General features: G+C 38.0%; 1 protein-coding gene across 10 annotated transcripts in view; it reads right to left on the bottom strand.

Moving 5' to 3' along the window:
- The window catches only part of CaMKII (Calcium/calmodulin-dependent protein kinase II), a 3,892,153-nt gene that overhangs the window by 2,254,496 nt on the left and 1,619,050 nt on the right, over positions 1-18,607 (bottom strand). For all 10 annotated transcript variants that reach the window (XM_067758430.1, XM_067758431.1, XM_067758435.1 and 7 more), the window contains one exon: positions 1,452-1,506. In XM_067758430.1, coding sequence (XP_067614531.1) covers positions 1,452-1,506 — 55 coding nt within the window. The remainder of the gene's footprint in view (positions 1-1,451; positions 1,507-18,607) is intronic.

The following is an 18,607-nucleotide window of genomic DNA, read 5'->3' on the forward strand; positions in this document are numbered from 1 at the left end:
CTTCATCGAAGGAGGTAGCGCCGGATCGTTATTACATCTGGGTACCACTGAAATTTCGGCCCCAGTATCGATTAAAAATTTAAAAGATGAAATTTTGTCTAGTATATGGAGACGGCTCGTATGTTGGCTACCCTCCGTCGTAGCCGCTTTGAACGGAGGACTAACTAGTTTTCCGTGCGTGCTGGTGTATAACTGCAATGCGGTCGACATTTTGTGGCTTGGTTCCCAAAGGTGCGATGGTACCAACAAATGTCGCTATTTGGCACTCTTACAGCGCCGTTTCGCGGTACCGTAGTTGCTGTTGCCTTTGGAACCGTAGTTCGCCCTGCTTGCTCCGTGCGCTGGAATTTGTTACGATTTTCTTGTTCGAATTTGTCCATACGACATACAAGTTCGGCAATTGCCGTCTCTGTGTCGTTAGTAGTCGTTCCCATAGCGTTGACTTCACCCCCCGTCGTAACTTCCAAAATTGTGTCAGCTTTTTTAGCTAATTTTTCGACGTCCTCATCTAATGTCGTTAAAATTTGCTGGACCTGCATCGGCAAGCGTCGCGACCAAATTGTTTTTAGAATATCGTTGTCTAACCGATTGTTTGCTAAACCCTTTATCTCTCGCAACAACGTTGATGGTTTCTTGTCGTTCAGTTCGCATGAATCGAAAAGACGTTTTAATTTTTTTTCCGCTGACTCCCAAACTCCGCTAACAGCCTATTCTTTAACGCTTCATACTTCCCGGTAGCAGGAGGCGATGTAATAATGTCGCTGGCGTGCATTAATATTGCTGAATCAATTTCAGCCACGATGGTATAATAATTAGTGTCATCGGTTGTGATACCCGCGCGCACGAATTGCGCTTTCACTTGGGCGAACTACAACCTCGGATCGGGCTTCCAAAATGGTGATGGCTTCACTGCAAGCCGCCCCAAATGAAGCATACTCTCCGCATCAACAAATCTTTCTTCCGTTTCGTTTGGCATGTTAATCGGCGGGGTCACCACTTTAGGAATCTTAATTGATTCCTCAAAACTTTATTAAAATATAACTTAATTTACAATGCCAATGTTTGTACATTCAAAGAATAAAAATAATATTGCGTACTAACTCCAAGCGAATACTCAACAGGGTTGCATTTTTGTGTTTCTAGAAACTTCTTGCGCAGCGTTGCCATACCAAACCCCCAAAACATGTAGTAGGATATTTAACCCTACATACTGATGTGGATCACTAAAGTTGCCATTACTTTGTTGAGTCGGCAGATCACTGTTGATCAAACTTTAAAATAATGGTGGAAATCGCACAACACGAAAGGCATAAAATATTTGAAAACTGCATATTTTTATCACGATTACCGGGAAAGGAAATCATTTGAAATCAGTAATGTTGGTTCCGCGTCATCCGATATATCTCGCTCATAACAAGACTGTGTGTACTGCTGCAACATAATATACTTACAGGTCGAAGACTAAATAATGGTAGTTTTCCTCTTGGATGCTATCATGCAGTCTAACTGTAAACATAGTAATTTTATTAGTTTGTTATGTGAGTATAAAACCTTGTTAATATTCTAAAATCACTGATTATAGTACGAGGTGAAAACACCCTTGTCACTACTGGATACATAAAAAAAATCAAAAACACATTTTTTTTTTCAGAACAAATTAGGCAGAATACTTTTGGAAGAAAGCTCATAGGTTAAAATTCAACGCTCAACTTGCACAAAGAAATTTTAAATGCATTTTCTGCCATTTGATTGGTTGTTAAATTTTGCGCTATATATATTTTATTTATTTATTTAAGAGTTCTCAATTTAAGAGTAATATACACCCTTGACACAGTTGGGCCCCATAAAAAAAAGTTTTGAAAGTCCCCCCTTAAATTTGAAGCTTATGTTGAAAGGGTTACGGAAAACAATTTTTAAACTTTGTTTGATCCATCGAAATACTGCAAAAATGGTGTTTTATTGTGACTTGGTTATTTGACATCAGATTTCTTAAATTGAGACGTCATTATTTTCTTCTTGGAAATATGCATATTTGCTTTTAATATCGTTACGATCCTGCAGTTAAACCAACTAGTTGTATACTAGAAGAATACTAGTTTGCCAAAAATCCCAACTAGTATGAGTTCTGTAATTTTTCCATATTAGCAACTGGTATTTTTAATCCGGCGATGTCCTACGAAATATTGCGAAGACCCCAAAGTGCAGACATTTGGGAACTTCACAAACATATAATAAATTTTGATTTTTATATTTGAATTGTATTTGTTATACATATTATGAATTAAAAATTTATATGACTATAAAGTACAAACTTATTATTTTAAAACTATGTTTTTATATATGTTACATATTTTATAAAATACAAAAAAAAAGGAAATATAAGTGCTATATAGTCTATGCTTAATGTAAATTACTTGAAGTTTTAGGCGGATAATTTTGGTACAGCCTATGGAAATTTACGTATGCAAACACACGATCATACATATATACATAGATAAGCAATGAGAATGAAAACTGAAGCAAGAATATTGTTATTAGATGTTGTAAATCTAATGCGAAAGAGTACCGAAGCAAGAATTTTGTTATTAGTAGTTTTAAGTCTAAAATACATACATATATATATGCGTAGATACCAACATAAGTGATGCGAAAGAAAACCGAAGGAAGAACATTGTTATTAGTTGTTGTAAAGTTAATAGATTAGTTGATAAGAAATATTGCTAAATAGTGGCGGCCGACTGCCAAACAAATCGTATAAAAGGAGCGGCAACCACCAAACAAAGTTAGTTAGGGGCCGACCAGCCAAAGCATAGGTGTACTGTGGGACGCGTAGCGACCACTACGAAACAACTGGTAGTGACCCCTCAGGTTGTTTAAATAACTAGAACGCTGCATATACTTCAGGAAAATCACAGGGAAAGAGAGGCCTAGAGTAAAATGTAGAAGTTCTATAACAAGAATCGAATAAATAAATTGTACACTTTAATTTCACACCTCCCCCAGTTTTTTTGAAGTCGGCATTTTTGAATGTGCGATGACGAAATTTCGACGATTAGCAACTAAATTCCGGCAAAGTTGGAAAAAAATTGGAATTTGACTAAATTTCTTATCTCAGATTTTTAGAAGTCTGCATTTTGGAATGAGCGATAACGATATTTCGACCACTAGCAACTAAATTCCTACAAAATTTGAAAATAATCGGAATTATACTAAATTTCTTATCTCAGTTTTTTTGAAGTCGGCATTTTTGAATGTGCGATGACGAAATTTTGACCATTAGCAACTAAATTCCGGCAAATTTGAAAAAAAAAATTGGAATTTGACTAAATGTCTTATCTCAGATTTTTAGAAGTCGGCATTTTTGAATGTGCCATAACGATATTTCGGCCATTAGCAATTAAATTCCTGCAAAATTTGAAAATAATCGGAATTATACTAAATTTCTTATCTCAGTTTTTTTGAAGTCGGCATTTTTTAATATGTGATGACGAAATTTCGACCAGTAGTAACTAAATTTAGGCAAATTTGAAAAAAATTGGGATTTGACTAAATTTCTTATCTCAAAACTTGTAAAAAATTGAGAATATCATCAAAATAGATAATTCACCATACTTAGTTGTTCTACAAGTTGTGTTGTAAAATTTTCATTCGGCAATTTGGAAGATATGGTTTTTTCGAGATGACGATTCAAAGCAGAAGTTGATAGCAAATACACACAAGAAATATTACTAATTTCGGCCATTAGCAACGTACCAAAAACGGATTCTTGAAAAGTTCAGGTAATTCATGCGTCGGTATACACAAAATCGGATATCGTAAGTTAATCTAATCATTGAAATAGAAACAAAGCCCTTCGATTTCTTGACAAATAGAACAATTCGTATATTATTTATGTAGTATAATATTAGCGAGTCGACTGTAGATGGTAATAGCGGCGACACCTGTTTTTCGAACTTTACATTCAATAACCAGCTACGCTTATTTACGTCGGAATAAATACACAGCTGATTGATCGATTGCGAAACCCTTTCGCGTCGCTACGATGGTAACCGACAAATTCAAATAGTTTTAGTTTGCATTACAGAATTCAGTGATATAGTGGCGAAAAGGTAAGAATCTCCACATTTACATGGGGCAAAGTATGGAATTGAATTAAATTTGGTGAGAGTAGGCAACTATGTATATAGTAGAGCTAATTTCACTAAAGAACGGAGTTAAATATTGGATAGTTACCGAGATAAAAGCGTTTGAATTTTCAATTTTTTGTCATGTAATCGACGTTCTAAGAAAAAATGCAAAAACGATATCAAAAGTATTTTGTTCGTTCTTCCTAAAGATAATATTTGAAAAAGAAATTAGAAACATTTCATTGAAAATTTTGCAAAAACAAACTTCTTAAATTTTTTTAAGTTCGACAGTTTTAATAATTTTTTTTATTCTCAAATGAAAACTCGGTTCTTTTCATTTAAATAGATACCTACCTTGTTATGGTGCGCGAAAATTTCTTTAATAATTATACTCAGTTGAGCAGAGCTCACAGAGTATATTAACTTTGATTGGATAACGGTTGGTTGTACAGGTATAAAGGAATCGAGATAGATATAGACTTCCATATATCAAAATCATCAGTATAGAAAAAAAATTCGATTGAGCCATGTCCGTCCGTCCGTCCGTCTGTCCGTTAACACGATAACTTGAGTAAATTTTGAGGTATCTTGATGAAATTTGGTATGTAGGGTCCTGGGCACTCATCTCAGATCGCTATTTAAAATGAACGATATCGGACAATAACCACGCCCACTTTTTCGATATCGAAAATTTCGAAAAATTTAAAAAGTGCGATAATTCATTACCAAATACGGATTAAGCGATGAAACTTGGTAGGTGAGTTGAACTTATGACGCAGAATATAAAACTAGTAAAATTTGGGACAATGGGCGTGGCACCGCCCACTTTTAAAAGAAGGTAATTTAGAAGTTTTGCAAGCTGTAATTTGGCAGTCGTTGAAGATATCATGATGTCTGTATGTCTGCTTAATAAAAATTAGCAAAATCGGAGAACGACCACGCCCACTTTTTAAAAAAAATTTTTTTTAATTCAAATTTTAAAAGAAAAGTTAATATCTTTACAATATATAAGTAAATTATGTCAACATTCAACTCCAGTAATGATATGTTGCAACAAAATACAAAAATAAAAGAAAATTTCAAAATGGGCGTGGCTCCGCCCTTTTTCATTTAATTTGTCTAGAATACTTTTAATGCCATAAGTCGAACAAAAATTTACCAATCGTTTTGCAATTTGGTAGAGGCTTAGATTCTAGGACGATAACTGTTTTCTGTGAAAAAGGGCGAAATCGGTTGAAGCCACGCCCAGTTTTATACACAGTCGACCGTCTGTCCTTCCGCTCGACCGTTAACACGATAACTTGAGCAAAAATCGATATATCTGTACTAAACTCAGTACTCACGTATTTATCTGAACTCACTTTGTATTGGTGTAAAAAATGGCCGAAATCCGACTATGACCACGTCCACTTTTTCGATATCGAAAATTACGAAAAATGAAAAAAATGCCATAATTATATACCAAATACGAAAAAAGGGATGAAACATGGTAATTGTATTGGTCAATTGACGCAAAATATAACTTTAGAAAAAAACTTGGTAAAATGGGTGTGACACCTACCATATTAAGTAGAAGAAAATGAAAAAGTTTTGCAGGGCGAAATCAAAATGGTATTACATATATAATATATATATGGATTACATATATAAATAAATTAGCGGTACCCGACAGATGATATTCTGGATCACCCTGGTCCACATTTTGGTCGATATCTCGAAAACCCCTTCAGATATACAACTAAGGGCCACTCCCTTTTAAAACCCTCATTAATACCTTTAATTTGATACCCATATCGTACAAACACATTCTAGAGTCACCCCTGGTCCACGTTTATGGCGAAATCTCGAAAAGGCGTCAACATATAGAACTAAGGCCCACTCCCTTTTAAAATACTCATTAACACCTTTCATTTGATACCCATATCTTACAAACAAATTCTAGAGCCACCCCTGATCCACCTTTATGGCGATATCTTGAAAAGGCGTCCACCTATAGAGCTAAGGCCCACGCCCTTTTAAAATGCTCATTAACACCTTTCATTTGATACCCATATAGTACAAACAAATTCTAGAGTCACCCCTGGTCCATCCTTATGGCGATATCTCGAAAAGGCCTCCATCTATAGAACTTAGGCTCACACCCTTTTAAAATACTCATTAACACCTTTCATTTGATACCCATATAGTACAAACAAATTCTAGAGTCACCCCTGGTCCAACTTTATGGCGATATCTCGAAAAAGTGTCCACATATAGAACTAAGGCCCACGCCCTCTTAAAATACTTATTAACACCTTTCATTTGATACTCATATCGTACAAACAAATTCTAGAGTTACCCCGGTCCATCCTTATGGCGATATCTCGAAAAGGCCGCCATCTATAGAACTTAGGCTCACGCCCTTTTAAAATACTCATTAATACCTTTCATTTGATACCCATATCGTACAAAATAAATTCTAGAGTCACCCCTGGCCCACCCTTATGGCGGTATCTCGAAAAGGCGTCTACCTATAGAATTTAGGCCCACTCCCTTTTAAAATTACCATTAACATATTTTATTTGATACCCATATCGTACAAACAAATTCTAGAGTCAGGCCTGGTCCACATTTATGGCGATATCCCTAAATGGCGTCCATCTATAGAACTATGGCCCACTTCCTCTTAAAATACTCTTTAATACCTTCCATTTGATACACATGTCATACAAACACATTCCAGGGTTACCCTAGGTTCTTTTTACAACATGGTGATTTTCCCTTACTTTGTCTCCACAGCTTTCAACTGAGTATGTTATGTTCGGTTTACCCGAACTTAGCCTTCCTTACTTGTTTTTAATATAATGTCAATTTATGGATGAATTTTAGCCGTACATCTTCATTTAAAATAAAAATTTATTACAGAAATTTGCGGGTCCATAACAAGATAGGTATCATTTTAAAGGAAAAGAACCGAGCTTTCATTCAAGAATAAAATAAAAATTTAAAAAAGAGATCAAACTTGAAAAAAAATTTAATCTTTTCTTATTTTGTGAAATTGTTATTAACATTTTTCGATAAAATTTGTTTAGTATTTATTTTCAGTTCAGTTCAGAATTGTTAATTGCATATCTTCTTGAAGCGTGTACTACATGAGCTATAATTGAATGAAAACAAACTTGCACAAAAAAAAATTGAAAATGCAGTGGCACGCTTCTTGAATTTCACCCCATATACTGGTCCTTCGACGCCGATTTTGCACTTGGAAAATACATTTCAATTAAATCGAGCCCTGGCGGCCACCGTGGTCTGATGGTAGCGTGCTCCGCCTACCACACCGTATGCCCTGGGTTCGCACCCCGGGAAAAGCAACATCAAAATTTTAGAAATAAGGTTTTTAAATTAGAAGAAAATTTTTCTAAGCGGGGTCGCCCCTCGGCAGTGTTTGGCAAGCGCTCCGGGTGTATTTCTGCCATGAAAAGCTCTCAGTGAAAACTCAACTGCCTTGCAGATGCCGTCCGGAGTCGGCATAAAACTTGTAGGTCCCGTCCGGCCAATTTGTAGGGAAAATCAAGAGGAGCATGACGCAAATTTGAAGAGAAGCTCGGCCTTAGATCTCTTCGGAGGTTATCGCGCCTTACATTTATTTATTTATAAATCGAGCCCTATGAGCAATTTTAGTGTAACCAACAAAAATAAAATTTTACAGGAGAACGTTTTTAAGATTACATGTATTTTTTTTACGATTGTTTTCGAAAATATGATTTTTTGAATATTTGACTCATATGAAATACACAATTATTCGAAGGTCATTCACAAGCTTTTCGATTATGTCCGACTCAGTACTAATATCCTGCATCAATACAATGCGCTGAAATACACTTTCGAGTGTTAAATGTAGGGATACTCCAAATGAAATCAACCAATGTATTCACATTTTACAACCCACCTCTTCCGATTTGCATAACATTTTTTTACAGCATCTATGGACAAATATAACAACCCGTGCAGTTGATATTTTAAGTTTTTTTCTCAGTATAGTCTTTTTTATGAATGCTAATAACTTTTTCTAAGTTTCCAAAACAAAACTCGAAGAGGTCTCGTTTTAAAGAGAATAAAACATACTATTTTATTCCAAAATAAAATTCGTGGGTGTTTGATTGTAAGTGACCTAAAAAAGGCTTAAAATTGAAAATTGCTCCAAATTCGATAGTGCTAGTAACAAGGCAAAATCAAATCAATAACACTGTGTGACACTAAAAAAGTAATATTTGCGAGACATACCTCACGTTGTAGGTCTAGTCCGACATACAAAAACTGCATACTCAGAATTTCCAATAAACCCCCGAAATCTGAATTTAGGGGCCAAAAACCCCTTTTCCATAGGTGAAGGCATATATTGGCCCATAACTTTATTATAGGTTTCTGTATGAAAAAGAGTTTAATGTCACTTAAAAACGACGTTTTGTCGCTTCTAATAATATATGAAAGTCTATTTTGTTTACATAAAACTCCGATAAACAATAAAGAAGAGGTGGGGTTTAGCCCTGGTTGATTTCATTTGGTGTATCCCTGCAATTAGTTCGAAGTGTCTCACATTAAATTGAAAAGTGAGAAAAATTGGTTGGACCTTTTCTAATATATATATATATTTTTTTTTTTTTCAGATTTTTTTAAAATGTCTAAGCAACCGCCGCGAAAGAGAACAAAAGTAGAATGCGGAAGTCAATTTTACGATGACTACAAATCGCGTCATGAAAAATACAAACATAATGGTCAATACGTCAGACTCAAACATATCGGAGCTCCAATAAATCCATTTGAGGCTTCTAGACGAGAACGTCAGGTATCATCGTTTGGACATTCTTCAACTCCATCACCGAAAGCGAAGAAAGCTGCTCCCATTCATTTTGATACACAAGAAGTTACCTCAGAATCACATTTAAAAGGTGCACTTCAAATCACTGAACGCTCAACCGTTATATCTCCAGTTCCCTCGCTGCAGCCTAATATCCATCGAGCGATGTCTCCACCTGTATCATCTTCATCAATACCGCCATCACTACCGTCCCCAGATTTGCTTCATTTACAATCATCATTGTCGCCACAAGTAACAGCAGAACTCCCATCAACATTACTATCAGAACAAGATGAGATCAATTGCAATTGGGTAGATATTTCCGACAAGGTTGCTGAATTCCTAAAGAATTTTGAACGAACGAATGACGTTCTAAGTAGAGTAAAGAACGAGGCAGTGCCGAATTTAAAAGCATTGTTCGTCGATGTGATCGACTCTTTAACAAAAATCAATAAAGAAAGTGGTGAGCTATTGCTATTTGCAAAAAAGTAAAATGAAAAGCTGTCGTCTACAAATTTCAATTTGACTATTGGGAATGACGTTCTAATCGATCATTACCCCGGTCGACGAAATAAAATATCATTCAGTAATGAACGTAACTATTTGAGTTCTCTTGGTCCATATCAACCGAAACTTGACATTTATCCGACCAATACAGATATTCCCACTAACAAACAACGTCGATTTAATCCAGTTTGGTATGAAGAATTTTTTTTTGGAATATAGTCCCCATAAAGATGCAGCTTTTTGTTTAGCTTGCATTTTATTTCCTGAAGGGCCAGGGAGATATAATGCTAGTTAAGAATGGGTATCAGTAGGAGTCCGCCAGTGGCATAAAATGAAGAGTCGTGGTCAAGATAAAAAAGGGAAACTACTTCAGCACTTCACTTCCGAATTTCACAACGCAGCTCTAAGTGATTATTCCAATTTTATCAACGAAGGGGTCCATGTTGATATATTAATAGATAGATCCATCAGGGACAACAAAACTAAAGAAGTACAAGAAAAATAGTATTATTCAAGGGTCTTGCGGGTTTTATTCGATGTTGCGAGGACTCTCGGAAGGCAAGGTCTTACTTTACGTGGTCACAAAGATTCACCAATAAACAATGATGGAAATTTTCAATAGATTGTTAATTTAATTTCCCGGCATTGCCCACTGGTTAAAAAATGGTTGGATGGAACCTCCAAAAGACCACATCATGTAACTTACCTCAGTACCGTGACTCAAAATGAATTCATCGATTTATTAGGGAATGAAACTGAAAAGGCGATCGTCAACGAAGTTAACCAAGCGGGGATATTTTCTGTCATGGCTGATACTACTCCAGACCTGTCACATAAAGATCGATTAGCTGTCAATATTCGGTATGCGCATCAAACAAATGAAGGAATTGTACCTGTTGAACGGCTTTTGAAGATGGATATGGTCCTGACTAAAAAATCAGGAGAAGATTTAGCTGGAAAATTGTAACAGCTCTTCATTCGATGGGAATTTCCACAAAAAACATTGTTTTTCAATAGTATGATTTTGCAAAAAACATATCTGGAAAAACGTGTTCCCTATTTTCCATGTCATGCTCATAGAATCAACATATTTATTGAAGCATCATGCAATGCAAGCTGTTTGATTAAAGAATTTTTCAATGTTTTAGAAGCTTTGTATGTTTTTTTTTCTGGAAGCACGAAACGTTTCTTGAGTTTGCGTGAAGAGTTACGTAATAGTGAAAATTTGTTGCAGTTGAAGAATTTGTCAAAAACACGATGGACTGCTCGGACAGAAACAGTCAAAGCTGTATGCATTTCTTTCGAAGGCATCATTCATGCTCTTGAAATTATAAAGAAAGTTTCCGAAAATTTTGACAGCAATTCACGTACGCTAGCTTCAGGCTTGTTAAAAAAAATTTTGGATTTCGATTTTATAAGCTCTTTATTTTTTTGCAAAAATGTAATGTTCAAAGTTAAAAATTTGACAGAAAATTTGGAAGCTGAAAAATTAAACATCATCGATGCATTATTGTTGATTCAAAGCACATCAGCGTCAATTCAGCAAATGAACGATGATATTCAAATTAACGATTTAATTGCGAGTTCGGTTTCCTTTGCTCGAAAGTGGCAGATAAGCCCGAAAACGACTTTTCAAAGCATCAAACAACGCGACGTGTGCCCAAAAAATTTGACGAAAATCCGGAATTTGCTACAATTTTCGATTTTGAAACATTTTATAGAAAATAATTTAAAATTGTCCTTCAAGTTTTTACAAATTGCATCCAAAAAAATTTACAAGAAAGTTTGTCAACGATCAAACCCATTCAGGAAATGTTTAGAATTCCAGCAGACAGAAATAATGTTACGATGGATTTGATAAATTCTATTGTACAAGTGAGTTACAAATTCTTTTTGACTCATGTCAAGGTTGTAAATCATTCGAAGATATTTCCACGGTAGCATTCAAGTTAAAAATTACCCCATTAGCATATAAACTGGATTCATTATATTTTGACTGCTCCTGTCACGTCAGCATCCTGTGAACGTTCCTTCAGTAAATTGAAAATAGTTTTCGACCATTTGCGCACAACAGTGGGAGATGATCGTTTAAATTCGTTGATGCTACTCTTCTCTTCAAAAGATAAAGTAGATGAAATTGACCTTTGTGAAGTTGTTCAAAAATGGTCCTTACTAAAACATCGCAGAGTAAACATTTGAATTTAATTCTTCCATTTTTCGCGAACAATTTTTCTTTGTAAAATTATTTTGATTCTTGTGAAAATGGTATCCTCTTAGTATGTATTTAATTTTGTAAAACATTGTATATGGCGAAAATAAAAAAAAGAGTAAACAATCACTGTAATTTTTAATTCCTTCGGTAACATATTGCGATTTTGTCAGAAATAGTTTCCTGTTTATTTAAGGCTTTTGTACACGATATGGTTTGTACATCTGACCTGCTGTGGCATTACCACAAGACAAGGTATTTGTATGTAAATGCAAGAATGAGTGATGAAAATCTGAGAATGAGTCTAGCTTGTAATACACAACCAAGTGAATTTCACTTTCTACCACACGCAAATAACTCATAGCGACATAGTCATAGCGGCATAGATAAGTTATATTGAACCCAGCGGGAAGCCGTATCCGTTTACGGTTGTTTAACCCGTAGTCACACTGACAAGCTCACGTATCGATCAGCATGACTGGTCGACAGCGTCGGTTTGTCAATGCGACTGCCCAAATATTATTACATAGTTAGGTAATAAGAATATTTTGCTGACTTGGTATATAGAAATATAATGTATATAATGTACATTCTTAGTGTGTAAGTATTGTATGTAAATATTGTAACAGTATTTTAAGTCATTTTACTAGAAAAGAGAAAGTATTTCTGAATAAAGAACAATCAGATTTCTGGGCTGAACATAAGCGCTCATTGAAATTACTTTGTTTTATCTTCTTCAAACATTTTATATGGCGATCCTGCCAGTCTAGATCAAAATTAGCAAAACTGCTAAAGATCTAGCTGGAGGAAGATCCTGGATAATAAACCAAGCATGATTCGCCTCTTCAAACATTTTATATGGCGATCCTGCCAGACTAGATTTAAAATTGGCAGAACTGCTAAAAATCTAGCTGGAGGAGACCCTGCAAAATTTAAACTAAAAGTAAATTCATTAAATTCTGCCAATAAGGCAAAAGGAACAAATTTTCTTTTTAAGAAATTTTGATTTCCAAGCTCAAAAATCGAGCGAAGGATCATACTTGCAGACAAGGCCAGCAAAAGGACAACAAAAAAAATTATACAGCTTAAATTAACAGAGGAAGAAGCGCGCAGGTGAAGTGGAATATACACCCCAGGATAAAAGCATTAGGCGTGAATAGCAGGTGAGTGGAATATACACCCCAGGATAAAAGCATTAGGCGCGAATAGCAGGCGAAATGAAATATATACCACAGGATCACAGCATTGGACGTGAATAACAAGCTGGAGAAGCAACAATTAAATAAAAATGTTTTAGAATAAATACATAATTTTAGAATGAATTGAGCGGCCTTATGGACGCTAACACATTAGCAAAAATTAAACTAAATAAAGTTTTAGATATTTTTGCAAAATTTTTAAAAAATATATATATATACACTAAACTATTAAATCATAAAAAAATTTTGATGTTAAAAAATGTTAACCTAAATAAAAATATTTAAAGAAATATTTTAAAATAACAATTTTTATAATACAAGAGTTATAAATAAAATAAAGTAGGTAGGTAGGTAGGTTCAACTGGCCGGTCCATGAGGACCTCACATAGACTGATTCAGTCCGTAGTGCTACCAAAAGTTTGTTTTAACGACCAAACTGAAAAACCCTATCAAAAACCAGGACCTATGTTATAAAATAACTCCGTCCTCTTCGCAAATACTTGAAGCTTCCTAGGACATAAGCCACTTGCTGCTTCTAGATCTGACAACTGTATCACTCCTAATAGCTGGAGTCTTAGCCTGGCAAGTGCAGGGCACGGAGTTCATTGAATCAGCACTACTCTCGCTCCCCGAGTCCGACGCATCGCTTAATTCGTATTTTTCGTCCTTGGATTGCGACTCAGTCCTCCTCTTTACATCGTCCTTATTACAATCAGGTAATGAGTCGTTCATCTTGGTCGTACGACCAACTGCCCGACAAGGCGGGCTCAGCGGTCCAGTATTATATACGGGGAAAGAACCGTCCGCCACAGCAGCGCCCCTTACTGTGGTAAGGCCATTAAAACTTCCCGAGGTGGCCCGGTATCGGGAAGGCTCCGTTCGAATACAGCCGAATTTATCCCCTGGCTGCAAATCGTCCAATAGGCACGGTCCGCATAACACCCTGGATTAGGGGGTTGGCAGTTCTTGGTCACCGACATCCCGACGCCCTCCTATGAGGCGAAACGGCATAGATGTCAGTCCCAAACAGATCCGCCTCATAGTCGGGCGCTATGGAGTTCGGCTAAGCCCTCACACCAACGACAAGGTGCCTACCCTAGTGAGGGAAGAAAATAAAGTACTTTTATTAAAATTGGAATTTAAACCCTTATTCACTAGTAATTACAGAAGTTTCAAAATGTCTTGGTGGACAAAAATAGCTCAAGGCATAATGATAGCGATATCTGGCTATGAATTCGGTAAGGAAAATACTGAGAAAAATCCTGCAGATAAATTAATAAAATATGAACCACCAACCGAGGTAGATACGAAAAATTTGCCAAACATTCCAGATGTTTGGTTAGCAGTGGCAATTTGCGCATTCATGCTATTGATCATCACAATAGCTATGATGCTCAAAAATTATATGAAGCACAAATACAGGCAGTTGAAACCCGTACAAGACCGTATCTAAAGCTGAGGAAGAGCAGTAGACAATTCAAAATGTCTCAATTAACAGTAAAGTCAGATTAATTAGCCCCGCCAAAGTTTAATAGCAAATCAAAATTTGCATAATCCCTCTGAATACTCCTGACAAAAATGGTCATGAAGCAATAGGAAATTCTAGGACAGTAGAAATTGGCAAAAACTAAGAACGAAAAAAATACAAAAATTTTAAAACCAGCCCATAACAACAAAAAAAAATTCGAAGAAAAAGTCACAAAGAGAACCTATAAAAATATATGTGAAGCGCTATATAAATTTGCAATAATGAGACATGTCGCGCTCCTAAAATAGTAGCGTAAATAAAAGAAGCAACCTGATTGTAGATGATAAAATTGCTTTTCATACGTAAAAAGTGACATATACATATAACAAATACATATCGTGTAAGAAGCGTTTTAGTTTTCCAAATACGCTAAAATTCTTAAGTACGCACTCACCTGAATTCAATTTTAATCCATTATTATACCTATAAAAAAGAGTCGGCAATTTTTCGAGATCAGTCGGCATACCAGTAAGATTCATCCCCTCACGATCGGAACCTTCGCACCACCCCTGGGAGCACGGGAACCGTCGACGAATTGAAGAAAGAGTTCGTCAATTTCGTGAATCAAAACCCAATCTCGCTTCGCAGAGTTGGAAGCAAAACACGCGAAACAGGCGGTTACGCTAGAGCCGCCCAACTAACAAGGTGGTAGTGTAAGTACAGGACGATCAACGACGTCCACCAACCTCAACCAGGTAGGACTAAATACAACCGAACCAAACAACCCGCTGGTGCCACAGGCTTGTATACTCGTTCAGGGAAGGAAGTGGGGCGTGAAGTATGATGGTAGAGGAGATCCATTGGCATTCATCGAGAGAGTGGAGGAGCTGGGAGAGGGGTACGAAGTAGACCAGAACCTACTACAACGAGCGTTACCCGAACTGCTTAAGATCGAGCGTTAATATGGCTCAGAAACAACAATCGGCATTGGGCACAATGGCGGATGTTCAAGAAGGATTTTCTCGGTTTCTTCTTGAGCGGTCGATACTTCTAGAGGATAGACGACGAAATACGGAAACGTCTTCAGCGACCAAAGGAAGAGCTTGCTGTGGCATGCCATTCTAACATAGGAACAGAAATTAGACCACATTTATCGTAATAGTCGTAGTTAGTATCAACTTTATGCCAAACGTATCAAGTTCATTGCGCTCGACGAGTTGGTAAGTCTAGTGGAAGATCTCGAGAATACAGGGAGAGAACAACAACGGCCACCAGTGCGGCCAGATCCACCGCTCGAGCCGAGGAGCGCTACCCCTACACTCAAAGGTATACACCTGCATACACAGGTGCAACGAGAAGAGACGTCCACTTGCGACAACTCCAAGAAACTGAACCACCAGGAACTTGGAAACATGTCGTTGATCCCAGGAATGAATGTAGGCGATGCGGCGAAACGGGTCATTTTGCATACGAATGTCGCAACGGGCAACTACAATTCTGCTGGGAGTGTTGTCGATGTGATGTACTGACACAAAATTGCTGTCGCAGATCGATGGGAAATGACCAGAGACCGTACCAGAACCGAGAGGTAGGGTCTCAAGTCGTGCAACCTCGGTAAATTTAAACATTTTGAAACAGGCAGAAGGGCGAGTTTTGGCAGAGGAAACAGTAAACGGCGAAGGTGTGATGGCAACAATAGACACGGGAGCAACCAGAAGCTTCATGAGCGAGGCTTGGGCAAAGAATATACGTACGAGCAATGTTGAATAGGTGCAAAGACATGTGGTAATGGAGGATGGCAGACCAAGGACGTTAATGCAAGCAATAGATGTAGAGGTGAGAATTGATGATAAGACACACAGAAGTGATGTACTTGTGCTCCCTGGGCTAGTTGACGACGTTATCATTGGAACCGACATACTGGCCAACGCTAACATGACCTTAAACTGTGGAGCCCACTCCCTGACACTACAGGTGAAAGGGGTGGCGCGAGAAGTGATCGCGTGCACATCAGTAATAGAGGGCAATAACTGTCGTAATGAACCAAGCAACAACGAAGGAATTGTAAGTTCAGAATATGCATCAGGTAAAGATACCAAAAGGATCAAAACTTAGACGAGGAGCTGCGTCGATTCGAGAACATGAGTGGGACATCGAATATCGCCACGCACAAGATAGTAATGTGGGATGACCGCCCTATTAAGCAAAGGTACTTTCCACGTAACCCTAAGATGCAAGAGGCAATCAATAAAGAGGTCGATGAACTATTAGAGAAGAAATGCATAGAGCCATCGCGGAGTCCCCACAGCGCCCCGATAGTACTGGTAAAGAAGAAAAATGGAAGTTGGAGATTATGGGTCGACTACCGACAGCTGAACGCACGGTCAGTCCCCGACGCGTATCCTCTTCCACGCATACATCACATACTGGATCGATTGCGAAGTGCAAAGTTCATAAGCAGTCTAGACTTGAAGAACGGCTACTGGCAAATCCCAACGAAAGAAGCGACTAAGCAGTATACCGTACCAGGGCGGGGCTTATTTCGGTGGAGAGTAATGCCTTTCGGCCTACACTCGGCACCAGCGACATTCCAAAGAGCGTTAGATCACGCTATCGGCCCAGAACTCGAGCCACATGCATTCGCCTATTTGGACGACATCATTGTCACAATCACAATGCTAAAAGATTACATCAGACATCTTACCGAAGTGTTTGACCGACTAAGACAAGCCAACCTCCGAATAAATCCCGAAAAATGCGAGTTTTTCAGAAAACGGTTGAAATATCTTGGCCACGTGGTAAGCGAAGAAGATATCCCCACTGACCCCGACAAAATTTCCTTAATTAGAGAACTTAAGGCGCCCACGATAATAAGAGAATAACGAAGATTTTTAGGCATCGCATCGTGGTACCGACGGTTCGTGCCAGACTTTTCGCGCATAGCACACCCCCTCACCACGATGTTAAACAAGGTAACAGATGGAAGTGTTCTGGACAACAACAGGAGGCGTTCGAGAACTGAAAGTGTTCGCTTACTGAAGCAACCGTGTTAGTATGCCCAGACTTCACACAAAAATTTACCCTGCAAACGGACGCACGCGCTTTCTCACTCAAGAGCTAGAGGTCGAAAAACGAGTCATTGCATAGCCGCCGTCTTAACAAGGTAGAGCAGAACTATTCACCCACAGAGAATGAGTGGTTGGCCGTCGTATGTGCCATCCGAAAGATGAGACCTTATTTGGAAGGATACAAATTCACCGTTGTTGCAGACCATCTGTCCCTGAAGTGGTTAAACCCGATCGAGAGTTCTTCTGGTCGTATAGCAAGATGGGCACTAGAGTTACAGCAAAATTCGTTTGATATTCATTATCGTAAGGGAAAACTGAATGTTGTCGCCGACGCACCTTCACGCCAACCCCAAGATGCACAACTCTGCGTGCTGGGACAAGCAAAGGAAATACCAACGTGCAAATGATTAAAACTAAAATAGAAGACGTGAAAGGGACTCAGGAGAAGTTTCCGGATTATATTATCGAGAATGGTGAGTTATATCGTCACTTAATATTTCAGGTAGACGACGATGACGGGATGCCATGGAAGTTATGTGTGGACAAACCTATGCGAGACAGAATACCCCAAGAGGTTCACGACAGTCCAACGGCTGGGCACATGGGGTTCCGGAAAACAACCATACGAGCGGCTAATCGATATTCTTGGCCTGGAATGCACCGAGATATAAAAAGGTACGTACAACAGTGCCCAACCTATCAAATATATAAACCCAGTCAACAGCAAACTGCTGCTAAGATGCTGACGCAGACAGCGGAGGAACCTTGGGCTACGGTACGCACCAATTTTGTAGGACCGCTACTAAGATAAAAGCACGGAAATACAATGGTACTCGTATTTCAAGATCGATTCTCTAAGTGGGTAGAAATTATTCCCCTCCGTAAGGCGACGGCGAACAGCCTTAACAAAGCGTTTCGAGAAGGGATATTGTAAAGATTCGGCATACCGAAGGTCATAATCACCGATAACGGAGCACAATTCACGAGCAGACAGTTCAAGAAACTCCTAGAGAATTACGGAGCAAAACATCAACTAACCGCACCTTACACGCCACAGGAAAACCCAACGGAGAGGTCCAACCGAAATATTAAGAGAATGCTATCACAACTCACAGGCAAAGATCAGCGAAATTGGGACGACTTGTTACCAGAGATTATACTATCACTCAACTCAAGCGTAAGCGAAGCAGCC

Source organism: Eurosta solidaginis, chromosome X (genome assembly GCF_040869045.1).
Source record: "Eurosta solidaginis isolate ZX-2024a chromosome X, ASM4086904v1, whole genome shotgun sequence".
Lineage (NCBI taxonomy): Eukaryota > Metazoa > Arthropoda > Insecta > Diptera > Tephritidae > Eurosta > Eurosta solidaginis.